Below are 19,039 nucleotides of genomic sequence, written 5' to 3' on the forward strand. Positions count from 1 at the left end.
GGCGATGCTATTATCTGAGGATAGCACCTCCAAAACAAAGAGAGAAAAGGATATTTCAACCCTGCAGGCGCGACACGAAACGCAGAAAAATATATATAATTCATGCCTTACCTTTGACAAGCTTCTTTTGTTGGCACTCCAATATGTCCCATAAACATCACAAATGGTCCTTTTGTTCGATTAATTCTGTTGATATATATCCAAAATGTTCATTTATTTGGTGCGTTTGATCCAGAAAAACACTGGTTCCAACTTGCGCAACGTGACTACAAAATATCTCAAACGTTACCTGTAAACTTTGCCAAAACATTTCAAACTACTTTTGTAATACAACTTTAGGTATTTTCTAACGTAAATAATCAATAAAATTGAAGACGGGATGATCTGTCTTCAATACAGGAGGAAAACAAACTGTAGCTAGCTTTCTGGTCACACGCCTCTATTTAAAGTACACTTCAAGTGACCCTCGTTCAAGATGGCCGTACTTCTTCATTACACAAAGGAAAAACCTCAACCAATTTCTAAAGACTGGTGACATCCAGTGGAAGCGGTAGGAACTGCAAGAAGGTCCTTTAGATATCTGGATTCCCAATGAAACCCATTGAAAAGAGAGTGACTTCAAAAAAATATCTGAATGGTTTGTCCTCGGGGTTTCGCCTGCTAAATAAGTTCTGTTATACCCACAGACATTATTCAAACAGTTTTAGAAGCTTCAGAGTGTTTTCTATCCAAATCTGCTAATAATATGCATATCTTATCTTCTGGGGATGAGTAGCAGGTAGTTAAATTTGGGCATGCATTTCATCCGGACGTGAAAATACTGCCCCCTGTCACTTTAGCATGTCCCAGTTTAGGTCACCTAACATTACGAACTCTGAAGATAGATGGGGGAAATCAATTCACATATGGTGTCCAGGGCACAGCTGGGGGCTGAGGGGGTCTATAACAAGTGGCAACGGTGAGAGACTTATTTCTGGAAAGGTGGATTTTTAAAGTAGAAGCTCGAACTGTTTGTGCACAGACCTGGATAGAAAGACAGAACTCTGCAGGCTATCTCTGCAGTAGATTGCAACTCCACCCCCTTTGGCAGTTCTATCTTGCCTGAAAATGATTTAGTTGAGGATGGACATTTCAGATTTTTTTTGGGTGCCTTCCTAAGCCAGGATTCAGACACGGCTAGTACATTAGGGCTGGCGGGGTGTGCTAAAGAAGTGAATAAAACAAACTTAGGGAGGCGGCTTCTGATGTAAACATGCATGAAACCAAGGCTTTTACGGTTACAGAAGTCAACAAATGAGAGTGCCTGGGGAATAAGTGTAGTTCTGGGGGCTACAGGGCCTGGGTTAACCTCTACATCAGCAGAAGAACAGAGGAGGAGTAGGATAAGTGTACGGCTAAAGGATAAAATAACTGGTTGTCTAGTGCGTTGGGAACAGAGAATAAAACAAGCAGATTTCTGGGCATGGTAGAATAGATTCATGGTATAATGTACAGAAACGGGTATGGTAGGATGAGAGTACAGTGGAGGTAAACCTAGACATTGAATGACGATGAGATTGGTTGTGTCTCTGGAGGTACCAGTTAAGCCAGGTGAGGTCTCAGCATTTGTGAGGTGTGGGACAAAAGCGGTATCTAAGGCATGGTGAGCGGGGCTGGGGGCTCTACAGTGAAATAAGACAATAATTACTAACCGATACAGCAGTAGACAAGGCATATTAACATCAAGGAGAGGCATGTGTAGCCGAATGATCATAGGGTCCAATGAGCAACAATATGTGAGTCAGGGAACCGCTAGGTGAGCGGGAGACACGGCAATTCAGAAAGCTAGCGGGCCGGGACTAGCAGATGGGTCTTTGTGACATCGCAACGGAAAAGCCTTTTGAAGCCACCTTGGACGATTAAGTCTGCAGACCAGTCGTGATGGATTGGCGGGGCTCCGTGTCGGCAATAAAGGGTCCAGGCCAATTGGCAAAAGAGGTTTTGTAGCCCAAGAATACCTATTCGGCTAGCCGGGAGATGGGCCTAGCTCGAGGCTAGCTCAAGGCTAACTGGTGCTTGCTTCTGGACAGGCGTTAGCCAGCAATGGCCACTCGGTCGCATCTAACTAGCTGCGATGATCCGGTGTAATGGTCCAGAACTTGAGGTAGGGATCCGGCGATGTGGTCGAGAAAAGCAGTCCAATATGTTGATATCGCTAGGATTTGGATTTGAAACAATAGCCTACAAGCTGTGGTCAACTATTTTAGCACTGTTTCGTGCTGCTCTATGACAAGCATGGAGACTGGTCTTGATAAATCAATGAGTTTTTTTTATTTTTACTGAATCTCCTTTTGGGTATTGGTTAGACTACAATTAGGTTGTGGAAATGTTATGCTCTTAGTACTGTAGCCTACTTCTGACTGTCACGTTGTACAGCGCCATATTTTCCGTTCCATCCTAACGGAAACCCTGAAGGTTTCGGTTTTTGATTTTCTTGGAATAGAAACACCATAATATTAATCTAATTAATTCAACTACATTTCTTAAAATCAATCCCATATACTATGTTCTTACAAATAAAGGTTTTAAATTCTCTAGCACAGCCAGTATTGAAGACTATCAAATGCTTTTCAAAGATGCCCTCTGGTGGTCGTACTAGAACTGACTAGCATTAATGGTAACAATGGCTGACAATTTAAAAAAATAACATTGCCATAGAATTCTGCGGCAGCCCGCAAGGTGTGCTTCAGTATGATGCAACTTTTAAAGGAAGAACCACTGTAGCTACATGATGTAGCTATCGTAAACACCTTTAACTTCTTGGCGCACCCTTCCGTCAACATCCGCTGAATTGCAGAGCGCCAAATAAAATAAAATGACTAAATATATTTAATTTTCATGAAATCACAAGTGCAATATAGCAAAACACAACTTAGCTTGTTGTTAATCCACCTGGCATGTCAGTTTTCAAAAAGGCTTTACAGCAAAAGCTATCCAATCGTTTATGTTAGGACATCTCTCTCAGCAGACAAAACATTTCAAACAGCTAGCAGTAAAGTAGATCGGTCACGAAAGTCAGAAAAGCAATAAAATGAATCGCTTGACGATCTTCAGATGTTTGCACTCAGTTACACAATAAATGTTCCTTTTATTCGATAAAGACTCTTTTTATATCCAAAAACCTCCATTTGGTTGGCGTGGTTTGTTCAGAAATTCACAGGCTCGTGCAGGTCATGACAGGCAGATGAAAATTCCAAATAGTATCCTCAAAGTTCGTAGAAACATGTCAAATGTTTTTTATAATCAAAGCTCAAGTTGTTTTTACAATAAATAATCGATAATATTTCAACCGGACCGTAGCTTTTTCAATAGGAGAGAGAGAGAAAATGTCTGCTCCAAGCTGTTGCGCATGCAAAACTCTGCTGGCACCCAGCCATCCACTGACGCGATGTGATCGTTCTCGCTCATTTTTCAGAATAAAAGTCTGAAACTATGTCTAAAGACTGTTCACACCATGTGGAAGCCATAGGGAAAGGAATCTGGTTGATATCACTTTAAATGGAGGGAAGGCATGCAATGGAACAGGGAGTTCTGTTGGCAGATTGGATTGTTTGACTGATCGATTGACTGCAACAACTTTTTCAAACAGGTTTTACATTTGTTTTAACATGATTTACACCATGTTGGGTTATGTTTTCAGTTGTTGTTAAAGACTACTGGGAGTACTGATAACCTTTTGTTGTTGTGTGGTAAAATAGTTAGAGATTTTGATTGTGTGATTGAGACTGGGTTTAAAATGCACTTTATGAACAGACAAATATTGCGTAATTAAGGTCACTTGATCTCATTTACCGTGTTGCACTCTTTTTAGGCACAAGTTACAGGACTTTTCTTGAGGAACCAGAGACCATTGTGCTGTGACATTATTATGTGTGTGATAATTTATTTTGGTAATACAACCACTGCAAAAGAACAGTTGTTTTTGAAGTTATTTCCATTGTTTTAATCCTTGTGTGGTGTTTGGGTCTGTGGGACCCGTTTACTAAAATGTTTACTAAAAGAAAAATGATACAATTTAATATTTTCTTCAACCTGAGACTCATTGGCCTTGGCTCATTTTCTGTGAAGAACATGTAAAAAAGAAGTGAGTGCACAATGTGCACCCCCTACACATTTATATTACATATGTCGTGTTCGTGTCCACTGGACCCGAGGGGAAAACAAGTGTGTGTATAGGTGAAAACAAGTAAAAATTAAGCAAAAGGGTTTGCTGTGTGCCTTCACTCTGTCTTCCTCCTCCCTGGGCCTGCTGTTTCAACATAGCACCAATAACCTGTCTGTCTCCCTGCCTGTCTGCATGTCTCCTGCTTTTCTCAAACTCTTCACCTTTTGTACTGTGTGAAACTACACAATGTCTTGTGGGAACCTGCACAGTGAGTTGGAAGAAGAGGATGAGGGTGACCCTCAGCCAGCCCCAGGACCAGCCCGTCAGCAGCCAGCCCCAGGACCAGCCCATCAGCAACCAGCCCCAGGACCAGCCCATGAGCAACCAGCCCCAGGACCAGCCCATCAGCAACCAACTCATCAGTAGCTTGCAGGGGTAGAAATATGGATGTAAACATTTTTGAAATTGAATGCTCTTCTTGCCCAAGAAATTAGCCATCCTGCATGGCTGCCAACGTGATGAGGATGCAACCAGGGCCGACGCGGATGGTAGTTACTCATGTGCAGGATATAAAGTCTTCTTTTGAACTGTTCATCACAGACACATCAAAAAATCATTCTGGTCTGCACTAAATTGAAGGGAAGGCATGTTTTTTGAGAGAGATGCATACTTTGGAGTTCATATCCTTACTGGTGTTTTCCAGTCCAATAGGGAATCGACAAAATCCCTGTGGGTTGTTAGTAGTTACCAGAAACTGGCAGAGCACTTTTCTGTGCAACAATGTCTCTGGAAAACTTCCACATTATTTCCAGGATTATGCGCTTCGATAACTGTCAGCGGCAGAGAGACAAGCTAGCTGCAATCAGGTCAATGTGGGATATGTGGTTGGACCGCCTTCCCCTACAACCCTGGGCCCAACGTTACTGTTGATGAGCGTCTTATGCCATTTAGGGGCTGCTGCCTCTTCAGGCAGTACATACTGTCTAAACCCGCTAAATATGGAATCAAGATCTGGGCTGCCTGTGGTGCTGGTTCATCATATGCGTGGAACTTGCAAGTGTATACGGGGAAGCATGATGAAGGAGCCCCTGAGAAGAACCAAGGGATGCGGGTTGTCCTGGACGTAACACAGGGACTTCGTGGCCACAACATCACATGTAATCACTTTTTTACTTTGCACAAGTTGGGACAGGAGCTCCTCAAGAGGAATCTAACGATTGTAGGAACAGTACGAAAAACAAGCCAGAGCTCCCACTTCAGCTGTTGAATACACAGAACAGGCCTATCAATTCCTCTAAGTTTGTGTTCATGGCCGACACGTCCCTAGTGTCCTACGTGCCAAAGAAAGGCCAAAATGTGTTACTCATGAGTACGCTGCATAGGGATGGGACAATCTGTGGCCAGGAACATCAAAAAACAGAAATCATAATGGATTACTATGCCACAAATGGAGGAGCGGACAATTTAGACAAGCTGGTGACTAGCTACAGCTGCAAAAGACAAATCCTACGCTGGCCACTTGTGATATTCTACAACATCTTGGATATCTCTGCGTACAATGTGTTTGTAATCTGGATGGTGTTGAACACAGATTGGAACAGAGGGAAGCTCCAGAGCAGACAGCTCTTTCTTGAGAAGCTGGGCAAGGCATTGGTAAGACCTCAAATCCAGAGGAGGAAACGTATCCCAAGGACCCCAGCTTCTGCAGCCATTGTGAGGAGGATTCAGGAGGAAGATGCTAGTGCCCCATCTACCCGACCCACAGAAGCAACAGCGCCAATACAGGAAGTAAGTGTGAGTGATTTGTGAGTGATGGTGTTGCATGTGTGTGTGTCTGACTCTCCTACCTTGGCCTATATATTTGTTTATTTATTTATTTTACCCCCCTTTTCTCCCCAATTTCGTGGTATCCAGTTGTTAGTAGTTACTATCTTGTCTCATCGCTACAACTCCCGTACGGGCTCGGGAGAGATGAAGGTCGAAAGCCATGGAAACACCGTGCACCTGGCGACCTGGTCAGCGTGCACTGCGCCCGGGCCCGACACAGAAGTCGCTAGTGTGTGATGAGACAAGGATATCCTGTGACTTGTAAAGTACAAACGGTTGTCAAACTCTTTTTAATCACATCATAATTAATATTCGTATTAAACAGGGTAGCATGCAGGAAGCTCAGCATATTCGTTCAATGACTGTGAGTAGATCTCCTGGAGCATTGCACAAACACACGCCAACACATACAGCATACAGACTAGTATGCATGCACACAGACACTATGCACACATACAATATGCACGCTCACGCACAACACATACATTGTGCAGGTTTTGCATGCATTGACAAACACATCGTATGCAGGCCATATGTAGAGTATGCACACATGTGCACAAACACACACATAGTATGCATTCACACACAAACACACATGCAGAGAGGGAGAGATAACTAGGATATATTTTTTAAAGCAGCAGAGGAGGAATCTGTAGCCATAGTCAATTCATGGTTTGCAAATCCTCAGGGAACGAGTGGTATAAGAGTGCTTTTCTCTTCTCACCGACATGCAAAGATTGGGTTAGTTAGTTGACTAGTTGGAACATATTAACTTTTCATAACTCCTTTACAGATCCATCAGCAAAGAAAGTCTGTGCTGGCGCAGGGAAGTTGGACTGACCTATTTCTAGATTTAACAGCCATACAAAACTCTCCCTCCCTTGTTGCCATGGAGACACCCTCAGGTCTCTGTGAATAAGCAGTAAGAGATGGGGAGAGATGGGGAGGGGGAGAGAGAAAGCATCACTTAGAGCATCTGCTATATGGCTAAAATGTAAAGCAGAGGGCGAAGGAGTGAGGGAGACAGAGAGCATGAGGAAGCGAGAGAGACCATAAAGAGACAGCAAGAGAGAGAGAACAAAAGCGTGAATATTGGCATGAGAACCAGGCCCTGTTTTCAATTTTGACATCCCCAGCAAGCATTGTCAGTTTCGTTAAACACTGTCAGAAACACATATTTTCCTGTCACAGATGAAGAATGGATTGAAGCCAAATGTGCCATGTCAGTTATTTTTAGATATGTTAAGATGCGCTAGATTTACCTCCAGTGCACACATCCCCCTGTAAAACAGAAGAATGGGGAAAGTAGTTCAATTATTTGTACTCATTTATGGACATTTATGGTCTCTGAAGTCAGACAATAAAAATGGCTCACTCCTCGGGGCTTTGTTGAGTGGGTCTTTTTAGGTTTCACTAACAGCATTTGAGAATTAAGAAGACACATTTTAAAATTAGATCTCAATACTGTACCATATTTGCTTATTACCTTTACCATTCGGCCATTAGATTTGCCACCAATGCTCCTTATAGGACACACCACTGCACTCTATACTCTTCTGTAAACTGGTCATCTCTGTATATCTGTTGCAAGACCCATATGCTTATATATAAAACCCTCTTAGGCTTCCCTCCCCCTATCTGAGATATCTACTGCAGCCCACATCCTCCACATTCAAACCCGTTCTGCTAGTCACATTCTATTAATGGTCCCCAAAGCACACACATCCCTGGGTCACTCCTCTTTTCAGTTCGCTGCAGCTAGCGACTGGATCGAGCTTTAACAAACACTCAAACGGGACAGTTTTATCTCAATCTCTTCATTCAAAGACTCAATCATGGACAATCCTACTGACAGTTGTGGCTGCTTTGTGTGATGTATTGTTCTCTCTACCTTCTTGCCCTTTGTGCTGTTGTCTGTACCCAATAATGTTTGTACCAAGTTTTATGCTGTAGCCATTTTGTGTTGCGACCATGCTGTGTTGTCATGTTGCGGCCTTGCGATGTTGTTGTCTTAGGTCTCTCTTTATGTAGTATTGTTTTGCCTCTCTTGATGTGATGTGAGTTCGGTCCTATATTTATATTGTATTTCTTTTTAATCCCAGGCCCTGTCCCTGCAGGAGGCATTTGACCTTTTGGTAGGCCGTCATTGTAAATAAGAATTTGTTATTAACTGCCTTGCCTAGTTAAATAAAGGTTAAATGAATAAAAATAGTTTGTTGAAATCTGCAATCCGACGAGCTGAAATGAGGTTCCAAGCCATTGACAATTCCCGGGTAACCATAATGTCTATGGAAGTAGTGTCAGTTTTCAAAATAGCAATAAGTAAACTCTGAGCCTTAACCAAAACAAAAAAAAACATGACAATTTCTCTTGCCTCGGATCCACAACCAGTAGTAACCACACACTTAATTGAAGGTTATCTTAAAATGAAAAGACTAATGTAACACTCTGCACCACAATAACATTGTTGCCGAGGTTGACTTGCCAGGTAGCTACAGGATTTGAGTAACTCAGACGTTTTCTAATAACAGCTGAGCTAGCCTATGTGAAGTGCTAGTTTGCAATGACGATAGCTGACTGAAATGTAGTTGAAAACAGGTGGTCAAACGAGATACATGGGAGTATTTGACAGCACTAGTGCCACTTGCGTCATGACCGGAACACATTTTGTTACACAGAAAGACGGAAAACATGGAAAATGTTTATCACTCATAAGATGCTGCAACAAAGACGTCTCTGCATAAACAAATGAATGCTAGCTAGCTAATTTCTCCTCTTCGGTCCTACATTTATAATGAATTCAATTGAGTTTTTTTGTTGTTGGTTTAGTTTTCTGTAACTTCTTAGCAAGTAAGGTGTGCATGTGGTTAATGCTAGCTAATTTGTAACACCATCTAGACTCGACTCTGAAATTGGACTCTGAAATTGTTTTGGGGTACATGGGCTACAGCCAGCTGCTTAGCTATTTTTACACCAGGGATGGGCAACTTTGACTTTTATGGGGGTGGGGGCCACAAACTTGAACTCATCATGAGGGGTCGCAGCGGGTCTGCGTTCCCACAAATATACCTACATCCATAACCACACCTTTAGTCAGAGCCGGCCCTAGCCTATTGGGTTTCTAAACAACATTGTGTTGGGGGCCCAAATAATTTCATGCAATTCTACTTATTTTGCCATGGAGCGGAGAGAAACATTTTCAGTTTTACAGCTAATTTCCAACAATTCTGCACATGTTGCCATGCAGAAATTCCTCTCCCATACTTCACGGTTTGAACCACACATGCGGAGATCAACCGTTCACCTAATCTGTGTCTCACAAAGACACGTCGGTTGGAACCCAAAATTTGGACTCATCAGACCATAGGGCAGATTTCCACCGGTCTAATGTCCATTGCTCGTGTTTCTTGTCCCAAGCAAGTCTCTTATTATTGGTAGCCTTTAGTAGTGGTTTCTTTGCAGCAATTCGACCATGAAGGACTGATTCACGCAGTCTCCTCTGAACAGTTGATGTTGAGATGTGTATGTGACTTGAACTCTGAAGCATTTGGGCTGCAATTTCTGAGGCTGGTAACTCATACGATCTCTGCAGCAGAGGTAACTCTGGGTCTTCCTCTCCCGTGGTGGTCCTCATGAGATCCAATTTCATCATAGCGTTTAAATGGTTTTTGTGACTGCACTTGAAGAAACTTTCAAAGTTCTTGAAATGTTCCTTATTCACTGACCTTCATGTCTGAAAGTAATGATAGACTGTCGTTTCTCTTTGCTTATATGAGCTGTTCTTGCCATAATATTTTACCAAATAGGGCTATCTTCTGAATACCACTTCTACCTTGTCACAACACAACTGATTGGCTCAAACACATTAAGGAAAGAAATTCTGCACATTAACAAGGCACACCAGTTAATTGAAATGCATTCCAGGTAACTACCTCATGAAGCTGTTGAGAGAATGCCAAGAATGTGCAAAGCTGTCATCAAGGCAAAGGGTGGCTACTTTGAAGATTTTCAAATATAAAATATATTTTGATTAGATTTACACTTTTTTGGTTACTACATGATTCCATGTGTTATTTCATAGTTTTGATGTTTTCACTATTATTCTACAATATTGGTAATAGTAAAAAAATTAAGAACAACCCTGGAATGAGTAGGTGTGTCCAAACGTTTTGACTGGTACTGTATGAAAATGATACATGCATTTACTTACCTTATCATTCTTCAACCCCGTTGTGTTCGTTTCATGTTAATTAATTCTGTGTTCTCAGTCCAAAAGGACCGCCCCATTATAGCTATAAATACATGTATTTTCACCTAATGTTGCGTTAGATCTTTTTATCAACTTAAGTTCTTGTGAACATTGCATGTTTTGAACTTCTATTTGCTATTTATGGCCTGTAGGCCTCATTAACTTGAGCTCATACAACTTGTTTTTGAGTTTAAAAAAAAGCATAATATATGGATTACTTTGACTATAACAAATACTCAGATGAAACATATTGTGCTATTTATCACAGACTACTTTGTGTCGTTGGCCCTGGGGTCATCCTCTTGGTGGGGATGAAGACCAGGACAAATTCCCATTCTTTGACTGGAATGTAGCAACAACCTCAGCAGGGCCCTCTTCCTCATCAATGTAATGTTCCACATCGGTTGTCTCTTGGTTTGGATCATATTCTGTGTTGTCTTCAACTTCTGACACTTCCTCCTCCAATGCATCTTCACTGTCAGTTGCCTGGCCTCTCTCCTCCTCACCAGTGTCATGATCAAAGATATGATCAAGAGCCTCACATACAGTATATCGTTTGGTCATTGTGCTGCCACATAATGAACTGTGAGCAAGGCCTCAAAATAGCTTCATATACCAGAGCTGCAAGAACAGGTATATATATATATTATTGAAACAATTCTGAGATTGTTTGTGAGAATGCCAACAGGTGTGGTTCCCGTAGGGGAAAGATTCTATTGAGGAAAGGTTGCCATGGAAGCCAAGAAGGGGAGTGAGGTTTGTGTGTGTGTGTGTGTGTGTGTGTGCTCAAACACACATGCATGTGGGGTCTGGGAGAGGAAGTGTGTCATTCTGATGAATGGGCATGTGCCTGAACTCAATTTTATACACTAATTGTAGTCTCACCCATTCATTCATTTCTAATGACCCATCATTTTTGACCGGGAACACCACAGGTGTACAAAAGCGAAATAACACTCCCAAAATGTTATGAAAATCATCTAAATGTATTTTGTGCGTTCAGATGCTCTGTGTGGACAAAGTCATGGAACCTTATGACAATCAGATTCAATAAACTACATTTTTCATAGAGAAAACTTGTAAATCGGTCCAATTTGACAGGAACACAACAGGAGGGTAAAGACGATACACTAATTTATGTTTTATTTAACTAGGCAAGTCAGTTAAGAACAAATTCTTATTTACAATGACAGCCTAGGAACAGTAGGTTAACTGCCTTGTCCGATCGAGCAACTTTCGGTGACTGGTCCAACGCTCGAACCACTAGGCTACCTGCCGCCCCTTTATCACTCAAAGTGTTATGAACGATTGCACCACAAATAGATGTCCAGGGTATTGATGCATCCTTCTCCTAATACAGCCTCTTCCAACACCAAGGGTAGGGGAAGGGTATCCATCTTTAAAAGTTCAGTTTTACTCTGATACCCAATCAACTCATATTTTTACTAGCTAGCTAGCTAGCTACCTTAGCTGTTGTGCTAGCTAACATGTTACTGAACCGTGACACTAGCATACTGTCATGCATATTGGTATTAAGACAGGAGCGTATTCACCTAAAAATATAATTGTTTAGGCAAATCATTAGTTAGCTAGCCACCTATCACATTAATTCAGCAAAAATATGAAAGCTAAGCGCTACCCAGTCAGTCAGTGGCACTGACAGAATGAAAATGTCAGTGTTTCACTCTATCCCATAAAACATGACATTGCTAAGTAGGCATCATTTAGATAATAAAATGTTAAAGCTAATTAATAAGTTAGACCCTTACTGGACAACTTTGGTAGGTAGTTTCCAACAGATGTTTCTAATCCACCTGATTGGTCATCAACTGTTACTGGTCATGGAACTCATGTGTGAACTCATGGGAACCTGCTTCTGGTAAACTTTTGCCACAAGTGACAAGTGCACACTTCTGGCAACATTTTGTGGCACACTATTTAGTTTGCAGCAAATTTACAGACTTGAGGGAAGTTTGCAGCAACATATTCATTTCTGTAAGGGTGGATTATAAATAATTACAAAGTTTATGCAATTTATCAGAGAATAAACATATTTTTTGGGGCTTGAATTGTATGGGATGGATTTCTATTCCTATTTTCTCTCTTTCCTTTCCGCTTTGTCGTGTGAAAATGAGAAATCATGCAATAATGGTTTGGGAGCAAAAGGTCATATATCCTCTCTTTTTTTCCCTTTTCTATTCTCTGCATCTCTTCAGGTTTGACACTGGGAGGGATGGTGGTGACGACCGCCAGCGCAGCAGGTTCCAGAATATGCAAACCCTGTCTCGTTCAGCGTGGAAGAAAGATTGGAGGGAGGTGCCCTACACCCGTCTGGACAGAGGACTAAAACCTGCTCCTCCCTCTCTCCCCACACGATCGGTCCCCATCATCCCCTCTCTCCAGGGACACGGCCGTGAGGAGGGTCACATGGATGAGACCAGGCAGGGGGTCTCGCAGGGAGGGGGTCTCGCTAGGCCAGGTCACAAGCCCCAAGGACCTGCCAATGGCAGCAGCCACACCCCCCATCACTCAACCACCTCTTCCTCTGAGACTGTACTAGAATCTGAGGCCAGATCCAGTCATGTGCGTCCCTGCGGCGTTAAGACTGTACTGGGGTTAGGGACAAGCCCTCGCCACGTGCACCATGGCTCCTCTGAAACGCCAGTAGGTCCAGGGGGCTCGTTCCAACACTCCGGGACTGCAGCATCCAGATCAGGTGTTCCCAGGTTGAACAGCAGGAACACTATTATTGTTGTGACCGTGCTGGAGTCCGAGGGAAAGAACATGCGGTATACACCCAGATTGCTATACAGCTGTCCCGGGAGCAGGGGTCCTCAGGCAGGAGGCCAAAGGGAGGCCCAGGGGCTCGGGGAACAATACGCCCCCCCACTCCTGATGGATGGAGGGGCAAACTGCTTCCTGACAGCAGTGGTGAGCAGAGGTGCTGGAATTGATTATGCCAAAACTTCTGCCAGCTGAGTGGACTAGATCTTGCCGACAGGTGTGGTGATATTGATGATTTGTCGCCGCAGATGGTTTGTTTACATAGCAGGTTAGGATAATTCATGTTGGGACAGGGATGTGCAAATATGACAAAATACAATTTCAAAATACCATAAAGAACAACGTATGAAAATAAACTACAAAATACTTATATTTTGAAATGTATTTAATTAAAATAAATGTATTTTGTATTTTAAAATACAGAAATACATTTGCAAGTTGCCGGACGGAACAGCAACAACATTCTCAGTAACGGTTACAGAAACATTTGACTTGCTATGACTGTGATACGCTGTTGTTTATCAACATGAGTTGAATGCACTGACTGTAAGTCACTCAGGATAAGAGTGTCTGCTAAATGACCAAAATATAAATGTATATGTGAAAATAAACATACCAAAGCACACTAGGTATTTACTATTGGCCTTGTTTCGGGGCGAAGCTCATTAGAGTAATACTCAGCATGCTTTTCAATTGTCCATTTGTACATATACAATTATATTTTGTTAATTTATCAGATGCTCTTAACATACCATATTGCCATCAGAATTTTGATACCAACGCAGGGTGAAAGGGTGCCACAAAATTGTGAACCGCTATAAAAATAATTGTACAGAAATAAGTATTTTGTCAGTTGAAAATACAAATTATTGCTCGCAACAGTATCTTGTTAAAACATACATTGGAGTGCAGTTCAGCCCAGTGTAATACAAATTACACAAAATACACATTTCAAATACATGTAACAGAAATACTGCCCATCTCTGGTTGCAGGTTAGGTGAATTAACGTGGTAGGTTAGAATTAACACAGCAGGTTTGGTGAATTAATGTGGCATGTTAGGAGAATGGGGTTAAGGTTAGGAAAAAGTGTTAGGCATAGCTACAATGCTACAGTTGTCAACAACTCTTGTCCCTGACGTGGCCACTAATTTGCGCTCTAGTCCTCCATCTGGCCACAATGGTAAAAACATAAACAATATCTGGTGACAAATCATCAGTAACATGACATCTGCAGGGAAAGATTCCACCCACCTGCATCGACAACATGAGGGGAGTGGGACCACCTGCCTAAAAAAAAATTGGACCAATCACAGATTGCCCCCGTTTTCTGTAAAAGAGCCACAGCAGCGTGGACTGCAGAGAGGAATTTATTGATACATTTAAGACCTTGAATTATTAAGAATACACACACAGTCTATGTGAATAATGTGAAACAATGCAGACGGGCATAAAGACTGGAGTGGGAGATTGATTTAAAAGTGTATAAAATAATATATACATGATCTATATGGCACTATCTAAACAACGCTTCTACTTAGAAACCAAAATAGTGTCATCGCTATGTTGTTTCTCTATTGTAAAGAAATCTAATTGTATATGTCATATATATATAAAGTGAGGAGAACAAGTATTTGATACACTGCTGATTTAGCAGGTTTTCCTACTTACAAAGCATGTAGAAATCTGTCATTTTTATCATAGGAACACTTCAACTGTGAGAGACGGAATCTAAAACAAAAATCCAGAAAATCACATTGTATGATTTTTAAGTAATTAATTTGCATTTTATTGCATGACATAAGTATTTGATAACCTACCAACCAGTAAGAATTCCGGGTCTCACAGATCTGTTCGTTTTTCTTTAAGAAGCCCTCCTGTTCTCCATTCATTACCTGTATTAACTGCACCTGTTTGAACTCGTTACCTGTATAAAAGACACCTCTCCACGCACTCAATCAAACAGACTCCAACCTCTCCACAATGGCCAAGACCAGGGAGCTGTGTAAGGACATCAGGGGTAAAATTGTAGACCTGCACAAGGCTGGAATGGGCTATAGGACAATAGGCAAGCAGCGGTCTGATTAGACCAAAAAGCTCTATTTCTCAACTCCACCCGCCGTGGTTGGAGGAAGAAGAAGGATGAGTACAACCCCAAGATCACCATCCCAACCGTGAAGCATGGAGGTGGAAACATCATTCTTTGTGGATGCTTTTCTGCAAAGGGGACAGGACGACTGCACCGTATTGAGGGGAGGATGGATGTGGCCATCTATCGTGAGATCTTGGCCAACAACCTCCTTCCCTCAGTAAGAGCATTGAAGATGGGTCGTGGCTGGGTCTTCCAGCATGACAACGACGCGAAACACACAGCCAGGGCAACTATGGAGTGGCTCCGTAAGAAGCATCTCAAGGTCCTGGAGTGGCCTAGCCAGTCTCCAGACCTGAACACAATAGAACATCTTTGGAGGGAGCTGAAAGTCCGTATTACCCAGCGACAGCCCCGGAACCTGAAGGATCTGGAGAAGGTCTGTAAGGAGGAGTGGGCCAAAATCCCTGCTGCAGTGTGTGCAAACCTGGTCAAGAACTACAGGAAACGTATGATCTCTGTAATTGCAAACAAAGGTTTCTGTACCAAATATTATGTTCTGCTTTTCTGATGTATCAAATACTTATGTCATGCAATAAAATAAAAATTAATTACTTAAAAATCATAATGTGATTTTCAGGATTTTTGTTTTAGATTCCATCTCTCACAGTTGAAGTGTACCTATGATAAAAATTATAGACCTCTACATGCTCTGTTAGCAGGAAAACCTGGAAAATGGCAGTGTATCAAATACTTCTTCTCCCCACTGTATGTCCTATAGACGTATATATACTGAATATTTGACATGACATCTTGACTAAATAAAGACAACGACTACAGTGTTAAAGGGTGTGTGATTGATTGAATTTCTGAAACATCTTTCAGCTTCACATTTGATGTCTGTGTCTTTCCTTTCAGGTCAGTCAGGGTATAGCCTAGTTGTCACGCCCTGACCATAGAGAGCCTTTTTATTCTCTATTTTGGTTAGGTCGGAGTGTGACTGGGGGGGGGAATCCTATCTAGGATGTTTAGTTCTATGTTGGCCTGGTATGGTTCCCAATCAGAGGCAGCTGTTTATCATTGTTTCTGATTGGGGATCATATTTAGGCAGCCATTTCCCTACTGTGTTTTGTGGGATCTTGTTTTTGTGTTGATGCCTTTGAACACTTCATTTACATCACGTTTTATTGTTTCTTTATTTTGTATTGTTCAAAGTTCCACTTCAATAAATATGTGGAACACAGATCACGCTTCGCTTTGGTCCGAGTATGCTTCCAACGACGATCGTGACACTAGTAAATTGTATGGCAAAATAAGTTCATCCTATATGACACATTATGTCAACAGGCGCTGACTATGGCATTATTCACTATGCGGAATGAGGTTTCTCAGTTCTACATCTTCTTCCACCGAAAGATAATCAAGTTACACCTAGAGCAGCCCAGACATCTCCTACCAGAGATCAGGAAATAGAGAAGAAAAAATGGTCAGAGTCACTGTTCCTGTCTCCATGACAACAGCAGCCCTATCGAGCACAACATGACAGGTGCGTACCTCCCCGGAAAAGCGAGGTACTCCATTTGATAAGGAGAGTCAGACGGATTTAACAATTTACTTATCTCTTCCCCAAAACACCCTCGTTAAAGTGCAAGCTCATTATTTTGCATTAGCTATTTACAAAAACTGCAGTGATATCAGCAGAAAAGTTAACTAGCCAAACTTTTTGCTTAAAGACACAGAGCAGGCAATGGAATTACCATAATCCCTAGGCCATACTGAGTTCAACGAGATATCCCGCTTGACCGTAGCTCGCGTGGTCTAAGCGCAGCGACCATTAGAAAAGTAGGCCCAAAATGAAGCCTGCCCCACAACGTCATTTGCTTTTGGGTGACAGCGGCGGAACCGTTAGGTTTAGAAGGACAATTCAACCACAGGATTGTTCCTAAGGTCCTCCTGATCTGTACAAGCCTAACCTTGACCATGTGGCATTAACCCTTAACAGTAAAACAGGGTTTTTTGATCTCACAGATTACAATGACATCTCTCCCCATAGGAATACATTGCCTGCTCCTCTAAAGTCAACCTGAAGCCTATGTGGGTTATGAATACCTTCTGAACCTGTCTTCTATGACAGTCCATCAGACCACTATGAGATATACCTGTGTCAATTCTAAGCTTCCTGAAGCAACCGGAAGTGGTTAAAGTCACCCTAAAGGTGTTTTGAAACACATAACCTGTCATTATGAAAATGACTGCATTCAACCCTGTGTAGATCAGTCAATTCTTAACTTAAAGACTTAAAACTCAGGATTCTGTAAGGGGCTACCTCAGTCAAGACATGTGTTTACCTATAGCTTCCTGTGCTAACTGGAAGTGCCTTTAATTGGGTCACACTGTCTGTTTTGAAGGGTTAGAAAAGTCACATCTCTCCAAAACTTCATATGTGTGACTAGGTAACCCTCCTGAACTGTAAATCAGTCATTCTCCCAACAGATCTCAAAGAAAAGCTCCCACACACACACACACACACACACACACACACACACACACACACACACACACACACACACACACACACACACACAGGAAGGATGGAGTGACAAAGTGCGGTGCTTATTATTAACTTCCTATGGCTGCAATCCCATTAACGGGAGCGAAATGACAACAGCCAGTCAAAGTGTTGGGCGCTATTTTCAAAATATCAAAATTCTCATAATTAACAATCCTCAAACAATCATGTATCTTATACCATTGTAAAGTTATTCTTGTTGTTAATCCCCCCACAGTGTCCGATTTCAAATATCCTTTACAGCAAAAGCACCACAAACGATTATGGTAGGTCACCACATATCGGCACAGAAAAACAGCCATTTTCTGCCCAGCCAAAGAGAGGAGTTTCAAAAAGCAGAAATAAAGATAAAATGAATCACTAACCTTTGAAGATCTTCATCAGATGACACTAATAGGACTTCATGTAACACAATACATGTATGTTCTGTTTGATAAGGTTCATATTTATCAAAATATGAGTTTACATTGGCGCGTTACATTCACTAGTTCCAAAAACATCCAGTGATTTTGCATAGCCACATCATTCAACAGAAATACTAATCATAAATGTAGATGATAATGCAAGTTATACACATGGAATTATAGATATACCTCTCCTTAATGCAACCGCTGTGTCTGATTTCAAAAAAACTTTACGGAATAAACCAGCCATGCAATAATCTGAGACGGCTCTCAGAAACATTTGTCACAATAGCCGCCATGTTGACGTCAACATAAACAAGAAATTACGTGATAAATATTCCCTTACCTTAGATGATCTACATCAGAAAGTACTCGAGGAATTCCAGGTCCACAATAAATGTTTGTTTTGTTCGAAAATGTCTGTTATTTATGTCCAAATACCTTCTTTTGTTAGCACGTTTGGTATACATATCCAAACCCTCATTCTGGTCAGTATTACATTGGACAAAAACTTTAAAAAGTTATATTGCAGGTCGAATAAACATTTCAAACTATGTACAGAATCAATCATTAGGATGTTTTTAACATATACCTTCAATAAAGTTCCAACCGGACTATTCCGTCTTGTCTTCATGAGCCATGGAACGCAAATGACTACCATGAGGAATAAGCGTGATCAGAAAATGGCTGACTGCCAGACACCTGACTGATTCTGCTATCATTCACTGTTACGTCCAGAGTTTATGTGTTGTAGTATGTGTTTATTTCAGGAAATGGCTTCCTGAAATCCCTCAAGCAGCTGATTGGTCGACTCCATGGCTAATTGGAGAGCTGACCCGCCCCCTCGTCAAGACGCAGCTGTCTCCAATTACCCATTCCTTCTGAAGCTATATAAAAGCCAGTGTTCTGTTCAGGAGGGAGATTCATTGCTAGGAGGTCATTGCAGAGCGATTGAGTGTGAGGGAGGTCATTGCT

The 19,039-nt window shown here is 41.8% G+C and overlaps 1 protein-coding gene and 1 long non-coding RNA gene across 2 annotated transcripts in view; one reads left to right on the forward strand and one right to left on the reverse strand.

Annotated features, from left to right (window-relative positions):
• The window catches only part of LOC118357574 (pro-neuregulin-3, membrane-bound isoform-like), a 275,876-nt gene extending 259,938 nt beyond the window's left edge, over positions 1 to 15,938 (forward strand). Inside the window, exon 9 of the mRNA XM_035734822.2 lies at positions 12,437 to 15,938. Coding sequence (XP_035590715.1) covers positions 12,437 to 13,199 — 763 coding nt within the window. The 3' untranslated portion in view covers positions 13,200 to 15,938. The remainder of the gene's footprint in view (positions 1 to 12,436) is intronic.
• Positions 1 to 18,826, reverse strand: part of LOC118357575 (uncharacterized) — a 50,612-nt gene extending 31,786 nt beyond the window's left edge. The window contains exon 1 of the long non-coding RNA XR_004820325.2: positions 18,657 to 18,826. This is a non-coding gene — a long non-coding RNA (uncharacterized LOC118357575). The remainder of the gene's footprint in view (positions 1 to 18,656) is intronic.
• Positions 18,827 to 19,039: the final 213 nt, after the last annotated feature.

Source organism: Oncorhynchus keta, chromosome 24 (genome assembly GCF_023373465.1).
Source record: "Oncorhynchus keta strain PuntledgeMale-10-30-2019 chromosome 24, Oket_V2, whole genome shotgun sequence".
Lineage (NCBI taxonomy): Eukaryota > Metazoa > Chordata > Actinopteri > Salmoniformes > Salmonidae > Oncorhynchus > Oncorhynchus keta.